The sequence below is a fragment of the Panthera leo genome, chromosome E3 (genome assembly GCF_018350215.1).
Source record: "Panthera leo isolate Ple1 chromosome E3, P.leo_Ple1_pat1.1, whole genome shotgun sequence".
NCBI lineage: Eukaryota > Metazoa > Chordata > Mammalia > Carnivora > Felidae > Panthera > Panthera leo.
In genome coordinates this window covers 22,649,514-22,670,342 of record NC_056694.1, presented here as the reverse complement: position 1 = coordinate 22,670,342, position 20,829 = coordinate 22,649,514, and the positions used below count along the sequence as shown (strand labels likewise).

The following is a 20,829-nucleotide window of genomic DNA, read 5'->3' as shown; positions in this document are numbered from 1 at the left end:
TTATTTATTTGGCTTTAAGTATATCCAAATTTGTTCCTGTGAAAAACAGTTGATACAGAGATTTTGGTCTATTTACCATGTTAGCCAAAATGACCTACTTATCAGACACGCTTGGGGTAGGACGGCCCGCCTTCCATGCTCTGGCCTCTAGGTGTCAGAGGGAGGCTGTCTCCCTGTCCGTATGCCTTCTGACTTGTGCCTCGTGTGACTTCACCTGGCCATTCAGCCTTTGAGGGCATGTTTAATAAAACACTGAGATGGAGCTACAGGGGGGAGTTGGGGTGGGAGAGAAGACCTATTTCCAAAAACAGGACAAAAACAGTCCTCGGCATGAATGAAGAGTCATGATAGTTTGTCAGAACTGGTTTTGATCCAGTACCACCCATGGGACCCTCGCTCCTTCTCTGCGCACTTTGTAAATGTTCCGGAAGGTTCTGGTCTCATTGCTCTCCCCCCCTGCCCCAACTTTTTCCCCCTTATTTTCCCAGTATCTCAATCCTGAAGCAGTGCTGCCAGATTCTTAAGGATCTGTTGTATGGGAAAGAGGGGTGGTCTGGGACTGGGCCACGTGCTGTACCTTGGCTGATTCGCACCTGGAGAATCTGTACAGAGGATGCTTCTGGATTCTATCCCAGTTTTGAAGTTATTCCAGGCACCTTCAAACTAATAGGACGAGCAACTGTCCTCAGATGGAGAATGAGATAAACTCCATCCTGAATATCCTCCCGTACCTTCTGGGGTGATGTCTGGCATTTTCTCAACAGTAGTAACCGACAGAACCCTTACTACAGTCAGGGTCCCATGAACCAGTCATTAGGGCAAGAGGCAAGGACTTCTTCCTACTCTTGCTCAAGAGGCACTCTGCTTAGCCCAGCCATCCTGCAGGAATTTGAGATCAGTCCCACCCATGAGCTCTCTGCTAACACCACTTGGCTACTTTGAGCCAGATTAACCCCTCCAGCTTTCCCTTGTTTGTCAAGGCTGGTTTTGATCTGAAGCTTTCAATAGCCTATCTTACTCCCCAGATAGAACTTTTCCTACTGTTCACCCCATTTTATATAACTCCTAATTCTTGAGTTTCTTCTGTTTTATTCCTCTCCCCTTTATCTAATGTTAATCCCTTGCTGTTTTCCCCTTTTTTGTTTTGGAAAATTTCAAACCTACAGAAAGCTGCAATCTGCTACAGTGACCACCTCATACTTTCACCAAGGTTCACCAGTTGTTAAAATATCAACAACATGTGTTTGCTTTCTTCTCCAGACACACATGCACTTTATTTTGCTGGAACATTGGACAGACATACAGAAATAGTGACACTGAGCACTCACCTCCTAGAATGACACTGCTGTACCTTAGCACAACACCATTGTCTCATCCAAGAAAATTCATATCAATTCAACAATATCTGTTTTACAGACTGAAAAACTTCTAGAGCTTATTTTTCCAACTCCTAATCCTTACGTTTTTGAATCTTTACCCCGGTCTTGTGTTTTTTCAGTACCCACTTAGCCTTTCTGCTGTTGCTAACCTTGGTTTTTCTCTCCCACCTTAATTTCCCCCATATATTTCTTTCATCTTAATTTTCAGTGTGACCCCAGATCTCTTCCTTTCTTGTCCTGAGCCTTGCACTACTTTATGTCGTGGGCTTGTCGCAGTTGGCCACAGCTGGGGTTCTGGAGGAGGTGTGCTCAGGGAACTGGCACGTCACAGAACAGAGTCCTCTCAGCCACCATTCCAGCTCCCTTCTCCATCTGAGTCTAAGTCTTAAATACTCCAGGGGTCCAGGCATCAGAACTCTTGGTTTTTGGTGACAAACCTGATTCGCATGACGTAGGCACTGATTCAGCTCCTGTAAGTGGAAAACCAAGGGTCTCACACCTATAGCCCGATAACAGGCACTCAAGTCAGGCTGTCGGGCATCTGACCCACTAACCCCCAACTCTGCTTTGCCAGATAGTGCTCTTACTGGGGGCTCGTTGCCCTTGCCCTCCACAAACACATGAACATGGTAACCTCAGCATGGTAATCTGGGCACATACTAGTAGTTGACTTCCATTCATTGTGAGTCTGGGGCTTTCAAATACTCCAACCTGTAGAAAACAGCAGCTTTGGCAGACCATCAAGCAAGGTTTTGACCTCTTGCTCTATGCCAGGCCAGTGCTACTTGGAAAGGGACTTGCTCCAAACACTGCCTTCCGGTCCTGTGACTTCGACTTCTTCGAGTCTTACCATATGCCAGGCACTGGGTCAGATTATGTATGTGCGTTAAGTTATATTGTCAACACGTCACCACATCCCTCGTCTCCCCCACTTAACCCAGTAAACAGGTGCAGACAAGCGAAGTGGCTGAGCCAAGGGTGTGTGGAGGCTACCATCCAGAACCCAGTTTTGCCTGATGCCAAAGTCTGAGTTCTAGATACACACTTTATTGTTGAGAACCTAGGCAAGTCCTTGGCTACTTTGTTTTCTTTCACAGATTTTCTTCTTTCCCTGGTTTAGCTAGATGTCTTAAGGGCACTAACTTGAGTTTGTAAATTGTATTTTTAAACTTTGAACCCTGACATTTGTTTTTTAATTGGCTACCATGTTAAAAATCAGAACAGTAGGTAATCCAGTACTTGATAAAATTTCAACTGGTAGGTAATTTCTCACTCAGTTCTCAGCTCTGATCCATCCTTCACTTTAGGCTTACACATGTAAGGATCCATCCTGGGAACTGAAAGTCAGGAGTTAAGGCTGGGGGCTTAACTCCATGGGGGACTTCACAGCTGAGGGAACCAGCACGGTGTGGGGGTGGGGGACAGGGGGGGAGCACTTCACAAACTCACCCTCCAGCCCCGTGACTCCAGTCCGGAGTTTTTCTTGAGCTCTTGCTGGTTATCAGTTATTTGCTTGGGCTAACCCACAAACAAATCCAGCACGGTCCTCAACCTCAACCGAAATTCTATCCTCCAATCTAATCCTCCTCCATTCCCTATTTGAGGCAGCAGCTCAAGCAGCACTCAAGCCAGACACTTGAGACAGACCGTAGGCTCGCTGCCTTCTTCGTCTGACCAAGTGTGGCCATTTTTATTCCCACGGTATCTTTCCAGTCTGTCCCTCTTTATCCCAACCCCCAAATCTGCATTTTTCTCATGGGCTCTTCCAGTAACTACCACGCCCATCCCCTCAGCGTGCCCTCTGCATAGCTGCCAGCGTCTGAGGCCAAGTGTATCTGAGTCTCCCCTGCAGAAGATCCTATCAGCACCCTCTGCCAACGAGTTCCTTAACCAGGCTAAGGCCCTCCTTTGGGACACAATCCCAGCCAGAGTCAAGAGCCATAGGCGGCCCCACCCAGGAGCCCATGCTGTAGCAATGTCCCAGACTGAGCAAACTGACTTCCCACCTCCTGCCGTGGTACGCGATGCTCGCCTGCCTGCCTGCCCGCCTGGCCGGCTCCTGCAGAACCTTAGAAACTGCTCGGGCTTCATTGCCCACCAGTGCTTTTCCCAAGTATCGGTGCCCCTGCTTCTGTTCCACTCCTCCCAGTTTCCACATACTTTTAAGTGTCACTTTTATATTTTTCATTTATTACACAATACATGGTATTTATAATTAAAGAAATACTGATCGGCAGAATTAAGCCAATGTATTCCTACTACATCATGGTGATCATTATTAACATTTCGGTAGGTGTTTTATAGAAACGGGATCATGCTAAACATCGATCTTTCCACGTCATTGTGTAAAATTATTTCTATTTAACCAATCTCGTATGGTTGGACATCTATCCATATGCTGTCAGTGTACCCTTCGTTACATGTACGCGAATTTTTTCCTTTTTTAGTTTGGCAAATTTCAAACTGAACAGCGGGAAGAACAGTACAGTGAACACACATGTGCATGCACACGCCTGTCAACTGGCCACCAGTTGTAAACGTGCTGTGTCATTATTCTTTTTTCTTCTCTTGTGCTGACCATCTAAAAGTTAGCTGGGGACATCTTGATGCTTTACTCCCAAGTGTAAGTCTCTGTCCCCTAAGAATAAGTTCAGTCTATGTAAGGCTGTTATTAGACCCAACAAATTGAACATTGTTTTGTCACCTATACCCAGCCCAGTTGTCCACTGAACATCTTGATCTTTTTCCCCAATCCTTTCAAGCTTCACAGTCCATGAGGTTGACATATCTCTGGTCTCCTTTAATTTAGGATAGTTGCCCTTTTTCCCCAGGGCACTGATTTTTTTTAAAGTCCCACCTTCTCGATTGATTTCCTGGTGATTAGGTTCAGGTTAATGATTCCAGCAAAACCCGAAGGTGACGTCTCTCTCGGTTCATCAGATTGGGAGCAGTGGTGCTTGTTGGGACACTGCTGATTCTGAATAGAACGTATCACACGGATTCTGACCATCTCTTCTATGAGATGGGGAGCTGAGGACGGAGACGCGTGCTCAGACCCCACCTGGCGAAGCGTGCCCCATCCATGGCAGGGGTGTCATTGCTTCACTGGGTGAGTGAGTGCACTTGGCTGTTTGGAGGACACGGAAGAGTGAAGAGCAACGTGGCAGAACTGGAGATGGGACAGGAAGCATGTCAAGACCGGCTCCACACCACCCTCTCATCAAGGGGAACTGCCCGCAGCAGATGCACAGATCCCCAAAGACATTTGTAGGAGGCCACTAAAACCAAATGCACGCAATCCCATTGATTCTGTTTTAATTCACACACTTTGGAATACTACATTTGGTCTGCCTGTGGTGGCACACGAGTCTGCCAAAGAATTTTCCAACAAGTTCTTAGAGCAGAAATATCTTTGCTGTTAACACCCAGATCCTAAAATAGCATTACCAAGGAATTATCTGTGCGTGACTCAGTGAGTTTTTTCCCTTATTCTGGCTCTTTGGAAACTTCCCAAGGACGTGAATGGGCATTGCATTGGCAGTGTGTGGTTAAGACGGTAGCAAAGCATTCACTGCCAGCACTGACGCGCACAGACTTTGTGACCTCAGGCAGAAACAACCACTGATGGGTTTTTTGGCGGAATGTGCAGCTGCCGAGGGTTGAAATAACCAGAAGAACAGTTTACCCCGGATGTTAAACTGTGGTTCATCCCAAAGCAGCTGCCTGCAGCTTATTTTCTTCCCTGTTGGCTCTCCAGCGCCCAGTAAGCACGCAGGCTATTCCCTGATTAAATGCTGCTGTTAAGAGAGGATGCTCTTTGTGCTCCAATCCAGCATTTTCCCCAAGAACTCGTAGTATTAAAACATACGTATACGGCACAACGTAACGATGAACACCTGCCTCCTGTTACTGGAAAAGCAGGTATGTCTGCCGTCTGCCAAATGTATGAGAGCGGCAGCACAGAAGGCACTGGTGGCACCGGGTGCCCCCAGGAAGGAACCCAGGCCCAGAAGGGACTCAAGCCACCTCCTCTCTCGGCCATAAGATCCTCTCCCAGCTGAGGGTCAGTCAGCCCCTGCGCTTCTGGAACAACCTCCTATTTGCCACAAGCCCTCGCTTCCCCTGCCTACGAACAAGACGTTTTGGTAAAAGTGGAGTAATTATTTTGGCAGGTCTCACACGGAACCTCATCAAGAGCGAGGCGGCTGCCTGCCTCAACCCCGAGGACCTCACACCGTGCCCGTAAGAATAAAAAGAGAAGCGCTAGTACTTTCTGATGTGTGACTTACAGACTGACTTACGTGTCAATCTGACCTTCCAGTAGCAAAGAGAACTTTCTGTCCTCCCAAAGTATTAAATTCTATCCCTTTGGAAAGAGATCCACAGGACAGGGAGAAAAAAAAATCGTCGCACATGCTGGTGTCAGCTGATACATCTGATAATCAAACTAATGGAGCCCCCCCAAATTTTTTTCTAAGGCAAAAAATCCTTTTATCACGAACACTCATTCCTTACATTAGAAGTAATGGGAGAGAAACTTATTTCAAGTACACTGCTAGAAAAGTTTTTTTTTAACGCATGAATCCCAAGGACTAGCCAAACCTTTAAAAATATTAAGCAAATTCAATATACACAAGTACTTCACAGACACTGAAAAACTGAAGACTGAGAAAAATGTTGGTTTTATAGATTTATTTTCAAAGGGCAAAACAGACAATTTAAATACAAGTCTAAACAGAATTACTCTGTCAAAGGCAGCAATAATGCCAAAACGCGTTCTCACTTCCAGACACTTGCCAGCATCTTCTGAGTCTTCTCTCAGTGAAAAAAAGGGGTCTGGCAAAAACAAAGTAAATTCAGTGTTTCTCTCTGGTGCACTGACTTTTAGGGACTTGGAGGTGCTCAATCCAGGGTAACTAAAGTTATAGATACTTGATACAATGTTTTATTTAAAAAGTCAATCACTTGATTATCTTAGAGTCTAAATAACAATAGCTAATGTCTACTGACAGGCTTCTTTACCATCAAGCATGGTTGTAAGTGATCTGCATACACTACCAACTTTCTCCACCACAAAATTCCCAGGTAGGTCCTGTCATCATCCCCATTTTACATATGAGGAAGCAGGTTTAGAGGCTAGACAGCCTGCCCAAGGTCACCAGACTTACAGACCCGGACAGAGCTGAGAATCAAGTCCAGTGTCTGACTCCAGAGTCCATCCTCTTACCCAGGAGGCCTCTCCTGCCTGATTAAGCTTCAGGCCATCTCACAACTTCTGGGACATCAGGCTGGGCTGGCTTCGGGTGGGTAACTGAGGGCAGTAGAGGGCTCCGCTTCTGGGTTACCTTGCTCAGTGTTTTGTACAAGACTGCTTTTATGAGGAGGGCTGACAATCAAGGAAGTCCTGTCCAAGAATGAATTGTTCACGGCCCGTCTCAAGGATAAAGATGATCACTAAGGCCGGCCCCCTTTGAGTGGCAGATAACCAGAAGGGACCTGCATTTCATAACCAGTGAAAATCTGTCAAGCGTTTCCAATTTTTCCATTTTTCCCAAGTCTTACTTTACTGAAGAACTACAGAGAGATTAATTCTATGGGAGAACAGCATTCTGTAAGTCAAATTATTTACCTGATATTTTATTCATAAACATCCTTCTTATCTGCAATGTAATCTACAATTTCTTGTGGACACATTAACTTCTCAGCATCTGTATCAGGGATTTCAAACCCTGCAAAGAAAATGTATAATGCATGAGTGTAGAAAAAATCCTTTAAAATTAAAAGCATCTAATGCTTCCTTACCACCCACAAGTGCATCAAAATTCTCCAGCAACCCCGAATCCCATTTAAGTTATGGGCCAGTTATGTTCTAGACAATAGTCACATAATGTGTATAACAGCTCGTTCTTTTTTTAAAAGATACAATTCATATGATAGAAAACCCACCACCTAAAGTGTAAAATTCAGTGGTTTTTTAGTATATTGGCAAGGTTGTACAACCATCACCATTATCTAATTCTAGAACATTTCCATTACCATGTTCCCATCCTACCCCTAACTGATGCAATCGCACTGGTGAGCATAATCTCTGAGGAATTGTAACTAAGTTCTGTTCTGTAGGGTGGCACAGAAGCCCCTTGGCTTTCATTCAGGCAACTTACCCAAAAACTGCTGTGGAGCCTTAAAGAGGTCTCCTGTGCACAACTGTCTGAGAAAGCCACGTAACCTGGGAGTGTGCATGGGAGGCTCTGCAGGAAGCCAGGCCTGTACGTGTGTGTGTTCTGGGCACACCCAGTTACTTCTCTGGGCACACCCAGTTACTTCTCTGGGCACGGTCACTTTGGCCTAGCTACGAGAGGTGCTGAGGTGTGGTCAGCGTCTCCAAAGGTGAGGTTCTGCTTGAGGTGGAGCCCCCACCTCAAGCATCTAAGTCCATCCTCCCCCAGGCCTTTCCTGGTCACTCAGCCCTTGGCACCACAGCGGGCACCCTACTGGCCCTGTACCAAGTGGGTTCTAATTGAAGGCACCATCCCTAGCGTTGACTTCACCTGATGCTAAGTAAGCAGGCGTGTATGTGGCGGGGGTGCTGTTTCTATTTCTATATTTGATTCAAATCCCAATTCTGACTCCCAGCATTTCATACGCCTAATTACACTGTGCAGACCCGAGACTTAGCCTTTTACCAAATTCGTCCTCCATGGCCATGATAATCTCCACTTGGTCCAAACTGTCTAAGCCCAGGTCTTTCATAAAGTGGGAATTTACCGAGAGCTGCAAGAAAGGAATGCCAAATGCAAAATTCAGTCCGTGATGACATTTGTTTCTCAAAGTAACAGGGAGGTACAATGTCAATTAATCATTAGGTAGAAGAGGTTTCTTAAAGAGGCCATATTTTAAATAGCGATAACCAGCAGTTTATGTTTAACCCGTGCCAGCATTATATCTTAACTTATTCAACCTTGTTTTGAAATGGTTAACAATATATACAAGGCTTAGCAATGGATTTCACTTTATGTATTTCACTAAGATCTTTGATTTTTGCTCTGAAAAACTATCCTGGAGATGTAATGTACAACACGGTGATTACAATAACACTGCATTGCATATCTGGAAGTTGCTAGGAGAGCAGATCTTAAAAACTATCATTATAAGAGGGTGCCCGAGTGGCTCAGTCAGTTAAGCACCTGACTTCAGCTCAGGTCATGATCTCACGGTTTGTGAGTTTGAGCCCCGTGTCGGGCTCTGTGCTGACAGCTCAGAGCCTGGAGTCTGCTTCAGATTCTGTGTCTCCCTCTCTCTCTGCCCCTCCCCCACTTGTGCTCTGTCTCTATCAAAAATAAATAAATGTATAAAAATTTTTTAAAAATGTCATTATAAGAAAAAAGTTTCTGTAACTATGTGTGGTTATAGATATTAACCAGACTTAACTGTGATCAATTCAAAATATTATATAAATATCATGATGTTGTATACCTGAAACTAACATAATGTTATTGCCAATCAGACCTCAATAATAAAAACCCCACTATCCTACCTATACAGTACATTCAGTTATTAAAGAGGGAATTTATGTACCACTGTGAGAAAAATACTAGCGGATAAATTAAAAAGCAACATCCAGAACAGTGTTTACAGTATTCTACCACTTGCGTTTTAAAAAGGGTAGGCGATAAGGATCACATAGTACATAAAGTATACATACATGTACAAACGTGTATACTTCCTTGCGTATGTACACTTCCTTGCGTATGTACACTTCCTTGCGTATGTACTATCTCTGGAAAGATACACAAGAACCTGGTTCCACTGGCTGCCTCCCAGAAAGGGAACCATGTGGCTAGGACTCAGGGAGACTTTTTACTGAATATCCCTTTGAACCCTCTGAATTCTGTACCATTGATTAAATGCTAATTTAAAGAAAAACATTAAGCCACGTCAGTTACCTTTTCAGGGTCGATCTTGTCATAGAGTTTCAAGACATAAAGAACACGGTCCTTGATTCCCTCTAACGTCAAAGGGGGCGCATCACTATACTGGCGGCACAACTGCGTTACTGGAACCTAAAGCAAGGAAGGGCAGGAACGAAGCGGTGTTGAACCTAACATGCCTCTAGGTCAATGCACTAGCCCACAGATGCCTTCCACGGGGCTTTTGGCACTTCAGAGAACCCACATCCTCTGATTCTACTCTGGCCATTAGGCCACCCGGGGTCACAACGCTGGGGTGTTTCAGAAGCCCTAGCGGTTCAGCAGCATAAAAATGGGCCTCCTTTCCCCTCAGAGCCAGGACTGCCCCGTCTGGCCCAGGCAGACTTTCTGCCACTAAAACCAGATAGGGTCTGCAGATAAGTGGAAGTCTTCCTGTGGCACCTTCTGCAGCACTCCTGCCACTCTGAGGCACTGCCACCGTTAACAGGCATGCCTGAGTCAAAGTAACCCACCTGGAAAGAGCTGTCACGGTAAATGGAGAGGCAGCTCACCCTGAGGGCCACACCGCAGGTCTAAAATGGCCCCAGCAGTGATTACACTGACCTTGGCCAGGGAAAATGAGCCAACTACCAGCCCGAAGGAGATGAGGGAGCCTGACAGTCCTTATGGTCCAATTTGTTTCCCTTCAGGGTAGGCTTGCCTTACCGCCACCAGCAAAACCATGAGGCTTTCTGGGTTTTACCATGATGGCAGTGGTATCTCAAATGTCTCTGGTACTAGCCTACTTGATATTTAGCTAGGTATTAGAGTCTTGGATGGATTCTTTCACCAAATCTGAAAAGAAGTCCAACTCACAGCTCAGCAGGCTTAACGTTGTGGAAGGGACAATGCAGAACAAGAGAAACAAAACAGCTGTCTGATACTTTTGCTCACAATGAAGTCCCTAATCTGAACCGGTGTGTTTACCTTTTAAAGTTGATTTTAAACCTGCAGTTTTGAGTTCTTAGGGCAATTTCCCATAGAAAGTGGGTTTGTGTGTTGGGGCTCAGGTCCCTGAGACTGACAGAGGTCTATGAAAATCATAATTAAAAATGCTGCTCAATGAACCAAACCTGTATATACCTCTATATAAGAAATATTTATCTTGCAAAAAAAAAAAAAAAAAAAATCACATACTGAAATCAGGTTTAATCAGCAAGCTATAAAGAGATTAGATGAAGAGCTTTATGGCTATTCTAAGGTATTTCTGAGTACTTTCAGAGTTTAAGAGCACTTATTATTTTTGGCTAAATGTGTAGTGTCCTTTCCTTTCCGACTGCAGTGTGAGTTAAGGAGACTGCTGCTCTGGGACCATCTCTGGGCCTACTTAACCACAATCACTAGAAGTCTCCACAAGCCACAAGTAAAATGAAGCAGCAGAAGGGACCAAAGAGAGGAGAAAGGAGTTAATAGTGGTGATGACAGGAAAGAACTTTGAGGGGGAAGGATCTGGCAGAGGCCTTGTCTGTGCACATCAAGAAGAGGTATGAGGGGGAATTCCTGCTGAGGAGGAAGGGAAAACGGGAGGCTGTGCTGCAGAGCCCACGAGGGAGGAGGCCGGTGAAGGCACATCTGCACACAACTACCCAAGTGGCCCACTAGGTGTCAGCACCGTCCCCAGCAGCACTGGCAGGTGCACGCACTTGGGTCAGGTGGGCACCACATGATAGTGATGAAAATAAAAGGGTCTCCACCTGGAGAGCACATGCCAGTCCAAAATGGGGGGCTACCGTGGGCTCGGCATAGGGCAGGCAGGTGCAGTGGGGGACGGTTCAGACTCTGGAATAAGACTGCCTATGTTTGTACCCTGGCACTAGCTCTTTCTTACTAGCTGTGTGGCCCTGGGCAAGTTACTTAATCCTTCTATGTCTCAGTTTCCCTATCTGTAGAATGAGGACAATCAGCAGTACAAAGCTCACAGCACTGCTTGAGGCATCACCGAGAGAGCGTGCAGGGCTCAGAACCGCCCGGCTCATCCACAGTGAGTGCTCTGGAGGCCTGCCTAGGAGGATCAGTGTAATGACCTGCCAATCTGAGGCTCTGGTGGTAATGTGGCCCCTAAGTACTTGATCCCACTCGTTCCCTCTCATGCCCCCCCCCCACCTTCTGGTCTCTTTATGGACTTCTTACCCTAGGCTGGACTATGGCACTGCGCTAGGCACTTTACAACCATCATCTTCATTCTGACAATAGTCCCATTTTATGACAGGAAACTGAGACAAAGAAAAGTTAGGAATCCAGCCCCAGGTCTCCCAGCTTGGCCTCTCGGGAGGGTCTTATTGCCTCCTTCCTGCTGGACTCAGCTATTTAAAAAAAGAGAGAGAGAGTGCTCGCTTCGGCAGCACATATACTAAAAAAAGAGAGAGAGAGAGAGAGGGAGGCACACAGAATGGGAACGGACACCCCTGCAGTGTCCCCAACAATCAACAATGTTTTTGGTGTTGTTTTCCCCAAGATCTACACTAAACAATTCTATGTGACATAAGTCACCTCCTACAGCCATCAGAGAAGGCATTGTATGCAGGCAAAGAGTAACTACCCTCTAGACCAGTAGAGACAAATTACCTGGTTCATTTCCCTCAACATCCATCCATCTCTACTCAGGCGCATCTCTGACTAAGGGAAACCGAGGAACCTCAGTTTAAAGCTAAGGAGACAGCTTCAAAGGCCATCTCTATCAACTGCCCCCCCCCCCCCAAACAGCTCCACCCGGGTCGCAGACATTTTGACATCGGTTTGGAAATCCTTACGTGTCCCCAGAACACCTGCTCGCAGACCTCTATTCCTTATTTGCCCCCTGGTGCTCTGGCCAGAGACCAACGTCCACCCTTCCCAGTGTCTCACCATCATGTTTACTGGGTCACCCAGCCTGGCTGACTGGGAGGAAAGATCTCCCTTATTCAACGAACCTTGTTTCACATTTACTCCCTGCAACCTACACAGAACACCCACATTCCTTAGCGCCCTTCACAACATGCCTACATCTACCTCAACTCGGGTCTCCCCTCCATTCCACTGGCACCCGAGGGTCAACCATAAGAGTGCCAGGTTCCTCCTGGTCTTTGCACGTGCTGTCACACCCTGGCCTGAGTGCGTGAGAAACTGCCGCCTTTGAGACTCTGCTCACCGGAGGCACTAGGTAGGTCCCTCTTCTGTGCTGTACACGCACCCTGTTCTCACACATGGCTATGTCTCAGCAGCCCGTGAGCTGTACCTCCTGTGCCTAGCACTGTGCTGTAGGCTGGAACTACAAAGATAAATAAAATATGACCGCTACCCTCAGAGGAGCTTTTATGGCATAATGGGAAAGACCAATCCAAAGAGATTATTTCAGTTGTAATAAAAACGTAGCAAGAGCCATGACAGATGTATGTGTAGGCTGCTTCAGGAACAAAGTCGTCATTCAGTCCTTGACAGGCAAGGAAGAAACAGATACCAAACCTGGAGTTAGCCCTGAAAGGACAGGGTCATTCAAGGAGGGAAGGTCAGGCCAAGAAAGAGAACTGAGGCCTGAAAGTGTAGCCGGTGTGTGTGGTAAGGAGACTGAAGGGTAAGGTGGTTCACAGACAGGCTCTGAGGCTGAAGAGGCAGGGCCCAGGGCTGCAGAGACCTGAGTAAGACAAAACAGCTGGGCTTTCCCTGCACAAGCATTCTGCCTTCATCTGGGTACCGTGCCCCATAGAACACTTTAGAAGTCTTCTTTGTGCTTTGCCTTTGACACAGTTCAGATTTGGGGCCTGCCTGGGTCAAGAATAAGACATCCAAGTTCCATTTTAGGCCACCACCCTTGTTTTTCTTACCTTCGATTTTATACTGCCATATTTTTACATCCAGGAGACCTGCTTCATAGCTCCTTTTAGGGGGCAGGGATCAGTCAGAATATAAATGAATAACTAGTTGCCCTGGAGTCAGCATAGTGGATAGATTTGAGGAGAAAAAAATCTAATGGAAAAGAATGGGTGGAATAAGCAATAGTCCAGATGAAATGAGCGAGGGCTGGAGGTGGAAGTTTGGGGTAACTGGGAGACAGGCAGTAACAAACCAAGAGAGTGAAGAGACAGACCAGGAAGAGAGTGTGGTAAGAGATCTTTGGAACTTACCAACATTTAAGGGTTAGAAAGTGTCCCAACAGGGTAGGAGCAGAGACAGGGGAAAAGGAACCACAACGAACCACAACAAACAGTGTAGAACAATCTAGAGAACACCAGCAGGGAATGAGCTGGCAAGTTTAACACGAGGCCACAGAATGTCCAATGAGTTATTAACCAGTGTCCTTCCTTTGTATCTCTCTACCTTCAACAGCTAGAATAAGGTCTGGCCCATAGCTGTCCTGTTCCTTTGAAAGAACAAGTGTTTACTCACTCTCTCTTCAATCAGCAAAGGATGTAAGGTGGTTAAATGGGAGCACTTCGTCAAAATCACTTTGTAAATATAAATAAAATAGTTTTTCTGCTGTATACATGAACCAAGCAGAGGTAGTGGAACATCTCTGAGCACCCTTCCATTCAAGGTGTGGTCCAAGGACCAGTGGCACCAGGATCTTCTGGGAGCCTACTATAAATGAAGACTCTTGGGCCCTTTCCCAGACACTGTATTTTAGCCCAAGTGATCTGTAACAATCAAGTCTGAGAATCAGTGCTCTATGAATAGGGACAATCATTTTGCATTTTAACCTACAATGGAAATCCCTCTCAGGAAGAAAACACTCAACAACTCTACATACTGCCCTTTACCTCTTAACTTCAAGGTGACACTTTCAACCTTTTGATTCAGGCAATGGGACCAATGCCCTATGAATTAATCCATCACATGGTCATCTCAACCCTAGCCACAGAAAAGAATCACTTGGTGACTTTTAAAAACAGACACCCAGGCCCCAACTCTAGAAATAATGATTGACTTGGCCTGGGCATCCTTATTGTTATATTCTAATATGTTGTCAATACTGAAATATTGAAACCACTATTAAGTCCACTGGTTTGGGGGTGTTCTCAACTTGACCCCGAGAGTCTATTCTACCTTAGGGCAGTAGTTCTTGATCTTGGCCCAACCCTTTAGTCACCTGGGGAACATAAATGAAAATTCATGCCAGGGCCTCATCTCTGATAAGTAAATCAAAATGCACAGTGGTGGGGAGGAGGGGGTAAGGGATTTCTTCCCCCTTCTTTTAAGCTGCTCAGGTGATCTGAATGTACAGCAAGGGTTGAGGGTGGAAAATGACTGCCCTAAAGACAATTTCTGCCTCACAAAGGTTTCATCCGACAGAAAGGCTAAATACTGCTTTTTTTCCTGTCTTTCCTTCAGGAAGCAAGTGAACAGGCAAAAGGCATTACAGGGAGAAATCCCGAACGAGAAATGCTCTGGAGAAGGTTATAGGCCAGTGTGGCTTCCTTTTTGCACCTTGTCATTAGTTTCCCCCTAGAAAGCTATCACGGTATTTGTCATTATAACTACAACTAACGGAAACCAGTATTTTGAGAGCTTGCCAAGCACCGCAACTAGGTGCTCTACCTACAACATCCTCTCAAAATCTCGTTGCAACTCCATAGAGACTAGTACCCCAACTTTATCAGCCGTTCAGACTGATATTAGGAAGGTAATGGACTTGCTCAAAGTTTCGGAAAGTGGGAGCCAGCATTTACACCGAGGGGTGTCTGGAGGGTCTTATGCTCCGGCTCTTAAGCACTAGGACACCCGAGCTCCCAGCAGGGGTCAACCAAGCACCATGAGGTAGTGGGACAGGCATTGAGCCAGATGTCCCCTGGCCACCCCCGCCGCGGCTGGCGTGGCCCCGCTGTCTGACCCCTCCCCCCCCACCCCGATCCCTGACCCCTGCCAAGCCCGCAGCAAAGTCACCGCGAGTCACCTGCGCGAGCACCGAGGCAGGATGCGGAACCCCAGGCCTCGTCCGGGCCCCCGCGGGGCAGAGGGTGTTGCTGAGCGGCCGGACTGCGGCCAGCGTGGGGACCCGGGGCAGCGGCGCGAAGGCCGCAGGCAGTCGGCGGACACAAGCGGAAAGGACACGAGCCGCCATGGCTACGCTGACCCAGGATGCACTGCGCCGCGCCCGCCGGCCCAGTTTCCTCTCTGCTCCGCGCAGGGGACGCACAGAGCGGCGCAGCCTGTCGCCACTGGCCGTAGCGTCCCCTGGCGGCTCCTGGTGGCACTGTGTCCTCCTGGAGTGCGGTCCAGCCCTCCAGGGCAAGAGGCGACCCGCCGCTAGCGCCAGAACTAGAACCTCGTGCTTAGTGTCTTTCCCTAAACACTAATATGTGACATAGGAAAGGAACTTAGTTTTATTTATTCTCCGAAAGTTGTGAAATACATTTGTTTAAAAGGGTTTTTTTTTTAAATGTTTATTTTATTTATTTTGAGAGAGAGAGAGAGCGCAAGTAGGGACGAGGCAGAGAGAGAGAGGGAAAGAGAAACCTGAGCAGGCTGTCCGCTGTCAGGCTGTCAGCGCGGAGCTGCAGGCAGGGGGGCTCGAACCCACCAACTGTGAGATCACCACCGGAGCAGAAATCAAGAGTCCGATGCTTAACTGACTGAGCCACCCAGCGCCCCGTTTAAAAGTTTGATGCTGCAGTTATTCCACAGGTATCAAAATTACTTAATATTAATATTAATCAAAAGTATTTAATATAATCAAAATAATTATAAGCAATATAAATGTGAAAAAATCAGAATCCATTTAAATACATGTTGGCTAATAAATGTGGGGACTACAAGAAAACAATGTACAACTTTTAAAACTTAATAGTTCACAAAAATGGAGTAAGTGAGAGAAATTTAAACTGCTAATCTCATACTTTCTTAGCCAGTAAATTGAAATGACTCCAAACTCGGAAAATTGCCTGGATGAACAGTCCAATAATGCTTTCAGTCTTCTGTCTAGTTTTTTTTTTTAAGTTTTTATTTTTATTTATTTTGACAGAGACAGTGGGGGAGGGGCAGAGAGAGGGAAAGAGAGAATCTCAAACAGGCTCCTTGAATGTCAGCACAGAGCCCCACGTAGGGTTCACACCCACGAACCGTGAGATCATGACCTGAGCCAAAACTAAGAGTTGGACACTGAACTGACTGAGCCACCAGGGCACCCCTCTGTTTCTTTTTACTTTTGTTAAATTCAAATATACAGTAGAGCTAGGCAGTAATTCCAGTTCGGTAATGAATGAACAAACACTGAGCACATACTTGATGTAGTAGGCATGCAGAGTATTGCTGTGAGGCCCCTGCCCTTCAGAGGTACACAGGCTAATGAGGGGGACTGTGACATTAAGCAATACATTAAATGCCGTGTCTTAAATTTAGAGCGTATGTTCAGAGTGCTCAGAGGGTGGGCAGTTAGCACAACACGGGGGAGTTCCAGAAATGCTCCGTGGAAGATGACAAATTAGCAGGGGAAGTAGATCAAAGCAGAGGCAAAGTCTCTTCCAGGCAGAAAAGACAGTTTGGCATGAACTACAAACAGCTCGTTATGGCAAGAGTATTGATTATGTGGGGAATGGAGTCAGGAAGCTAGAAAGGTGTCCAGGGAGCTTGTGATGCATGTTGGCAAACCTGAACTTTATTGTTCAATTGAAGGGTTTGACCAGGGGAGTGATAAGGTCCCACTCTAGCAACAGAATCTGTGGATTTATGAAGGACAGGGGTGGGGGTGTGAAGGTGGCCAGAAGGGCCTGACCTGTGGCAGGGGCCATGGGAATGAAAGACCTGAACTGGAAAGAGATTTAGGAGGGAAAAGAAAGCAGCAGGGCTAAGTGAATGCATGATTAGATAGGAGAGGAAGGAATCTCAGGTTTTTGGCTTAGTGGGTAATGGTGTCAGCAGTTGAAACAGAACACACAAGGGGGAAGATAGCTCATTCTAGTGCTTCTAGATCATCTGGTAACAGTCAGTTGGATATAGGACTGGGAAGCTCAGAGAAGAGACTAGGGCTGGATGCAGGTGGGGATGAAAACCTCTGCAATACATCCATTCTGAAAACGTAGGGTTTTGGGGGCACCTGGGTGGCTCAGTTGGTTAAGCATCCGACTCTTGATTTGGGTTCAAGTCATGATCTCACGGTTCGTGAGGGTGCATACTGCTCATGTGCACTCTCTCTCAAAATAAATAAAATAGGGGCACCCGGTTGGCTCAGTCGGTTAGGCGTCCGACTTCGGCTCAGGTCATGATCTCACGGCTCGGCTCGTTGAGTTCGAGCCCCGCATGGGGCTTTGTGCTGACAGCTCGGAGTCTGGAGCCCGCTTCAGATTCTTTGTCTCCCTCTCTCTCTGCCCCTCCCCCGCTCACACTCTGTCTCTGTCTCTGTCTCTGTCTCTGTCTCTGTCTCTCTCTCCCAAAAATAAACATTAAAACTTTTTTTTAAATAAATAAATAAAGGCTGAAAGTGTAGATTATTTTTTCAAAAAGCTTGACTAGGAAGAAAGGAGTGTAATATTAGGGGTATATGAGAGGACAGTGGAGGAGGCCTCTGGCCTTGTTTTTAGACTAGGAGAAACTTTGGCATGTTTATGGGCTTAAGAAGAAAGCAGGAAGTTGAAGACATAGGGCAGAAGAGAGAAGTGGCAGTCAGTACAGGTCCCTGGGAACAGGAGAGGATGAGACAATAGTGTAAATGGGCTTGAAGGAAGGAGGGACAGCTGGTGGGTTGGGGGGTGATGTATGGAGGAAGCTGACAGTTGATGTTTATACATCCTTTGATGGGGGTGCTACTGGAAAGCACCAGTGCCCTCTCTGAAATCTTCCCAGCTCCTGAGGATTTGATCCCAATCTTAATATTCAGCCTTTCACCCTACAAACCATGGAGACTGACATTTTCTCTCTAGGTGTTTGCTGAAGGAAAAAGTAGGTCTCTTAAAGTGTATCATTTAAATAAGAGGTGATTTATTATTTTTGACCAAAAGGACAAAATGTAACACAGAAATAGACAGGTCGTGGGAAGAGAGGGTTCCAATTGTGGGCTTAGCAGGTTATCAGGCTCTTCCTGAGTGCCACCCCCCCTTATGTTAATGCTGCACGGTCACATCACAGGTCTGTCCTGGAGTGTCACCAGAAAGGAGTAATCAGTCTGGTCTGTCACTGGTGGCTTAAGCAGATTTAATGGGCCCTGCTCCTCAGACTCCAATGAGATTTTCTGGTCCAGTTTTCTGCGGAAATAGAAGGCTGCCTAATAAGCAATGCAATGATGGCGATGGAATCAGGATGCTGGAGAAGCCTGGTGTCCACTGCCTGCACTGCCACGGAGTCTGGTTGGCATCACCAGCAGCAGGATGATTCCTGAGGCTCTGTTTTCCCTCCCCAAGACTGGAAAGCCTCAGCTCAGGTATCACCTCCTAAGAAAGGCCTTCAGGGACCACCCTATCTAAAATAACAGATCTGCAGGGGGCGCCTGGGTGGCTCAATTGGTTGAGCAACAGACTCCTGATTTCGGCTCAGGTCATGATCCCAGGGTAGTGGGTTTGAGCGCTGTGTCAGGCTCCACGCTGAGACTGGAGCCTAATTAAGTCCCTCTCTCTGTCTCTCTGTGCCCCTCCCCTGCTTGCTCTCTAAACAAATATATCTGTAAAAATAAGATAACATACCTCCTATACTCCCTCGCTATCCCTCCCCCTACTTTATTGTTCTTCATTGTACTTATCTCACTGCTTCCCAGCTTTTTTTGTCTGTTGGTGGGGGGAGATGTTTATTTTTATTTTCTGTCTTCCCACTAGAACATAAACTCCACGAGAACAGACTGCCTGGCTTGCTCACTACTGTAGCAACTAGCACATAACTAGCATATAACAGATACTCAATATCTTAATGAACATACAAATTTCACAACAGTGGGATGGTACTCCACAGTCTCTTTTATTTTTATTTACTTATTTTCTGAAGTTTATTTATTTATTTAGTAATCTTTACACCCACCATGGGGCTGGAACTCAGGACCCAGAGGTCAAGAGTTGCATGTTCTTCCAACTGAGCCCCTATGCAGTCTATTTTAAATTAAAGGCACTACATGTTATTATATTTGGATTTAACACAAGAAAAGAAACAGAGGGGCGCCTGGGTGGCTCAGTCGGTTGAGTGTCCCACTCTTGGTTTCGGCTCAGGTCATGATCTCACGGTTCGTGGGTTTGAGCCCTACGTGGGGCTCTGTGCTGACATTCAAGGAGCCTGTTTGAGATTCTCTCTTTCCCTCTCTCTGCCCCTCCCCCACTGTCTCTGTCTAAATAAATAAAAATAAAAACTTAAAAACTAGACAGAAGACGGAAAGCACTATTGGACTGTTCATCCAGGCAATTTTCCGAGTTTGGAGTCATTTCAATTTACTGGCTAAGAAAGTATGAGATTAGCACGTTTTGTCATCTTCCACGGAGATTTCTGGAACTCCCCCATGTTGTGCTAACTGCCTACCCTCTGAGCACTCTGAACATACGCTCTAAATTTAAGACACGGTATTTAATGTATTGCTTAGTGTCACAGTCCCCCTCATTAGCCTGTGTACCTCTGAAGGGCAGGGGCCTCACTCTTCATGCCTGCTACATCCAGGCAAAACATCAAGGGGCAATACTCTTCATGCCTGCTACATCATGTGCTCAGTGTTTGTTCAGTCATTACCGAACTGGAATTACTGCCTAGCTCTACTGTTTTCTTGACTCTTAAATCTTGGAGACAGTACGTTTCTCGGGATTCCTGAGTAAATTAAATCTTTGTGAAAAGCCCTTTATTATCTTTATGTGCTAGCAAATAAAAGTATCTCATTCATGCCAGAGATAGTGGGAACAGAATGAGTGTAAAAAAGTTAAATCTTTTATGCAAGTGTATCAAGGGGAAATTATGAAGTTGCCAAAAACCACTCGAGTAAACACCATAAAAAGGTATTTTTAAAAGAGAAGTAATTGGGGCACGTGGGTGGCTCAGTCGGTTAAGTGTCTGACTTTCGCTCAGAGCATGATCTTGTGGTTCACGAGTCTGAGCCCCACGTTGGCCTCTCTGTACTGAGAGCTCAGAACCTGGAGCCTGCTTTGGATTCTGTGTCTCCCTCTCTCTCTGCCCCTCTCTCTGCTCACATTCTGTCTCTCTCAAAAATAAACATTAAAAAAAAAAAGTAGTACAAATAGGTTATATGGATCATGAATATATACTCTCAGTAAGAATGTTGAGAAAATAAATACTTATCATATGGGACAAAATTTCCAATGATACCACCAGATTGGGACTGTAAACATCTGTCTCTCAAAGTCACACAGGCAAAGGTAAAGATGATGGGCTCAGGACATACCACTGTGTTGATTCAAAGTGACTCTGGGGGCGTCTGGGTAGCTCAGTCAGTTAAATGTCCAACTCTTGATTTAGGCTCAGGTCACGATCTCACGGTTTGTAAGTTTAAGCCCAGCATCAAATGGGACTCAATCTCACAACCGTGAGATCATGATCTGAGCCGAAATCATGAGTCGGATGCTTAAATGACTGAGCCACCCAGGCACCCCTGAAAT

At 46.1% G+C, this 20,829-nt stretch overlaps 1 protein-coding gene across 1 annotated transcript; it reads right to left on the bottom strand.

Moving 5' to 3' along the window:
- Window positions 1-6,056: 6,056 nt before the first annotated feature.
- On the bottom strand, window positions 6,057-15,395 carry NDUFAB1 (NADH:ubiquinone oxidoreductase subunit AB1). Its single transcript, XM_042922475.1, has 5 exons — window positions 15,213-15,395; window positions 9,323-9,439; window positions 8,063-8,150; window positions 7,009-7,108; window positions 6,057-6,215 (listed from the first exon to the last, which is right to left on the bottom strand). The coding sequence occupies exons 1-4, from the start codon at window positions 15,378-15,380 to the stop codon at window positions 7,017-7,019; spliced, it is 465 nt and encodes a 154-aa protein (XP_042778409.1). The 5' UTR covers window positions 15,381-15,395; the 3' UTR covers window positions 6,057-6,215; window positions 7,009-7,016.
- Between the last annotated feature and the right edge of the window lie 5,434 nt (window positions 15,396-20,829).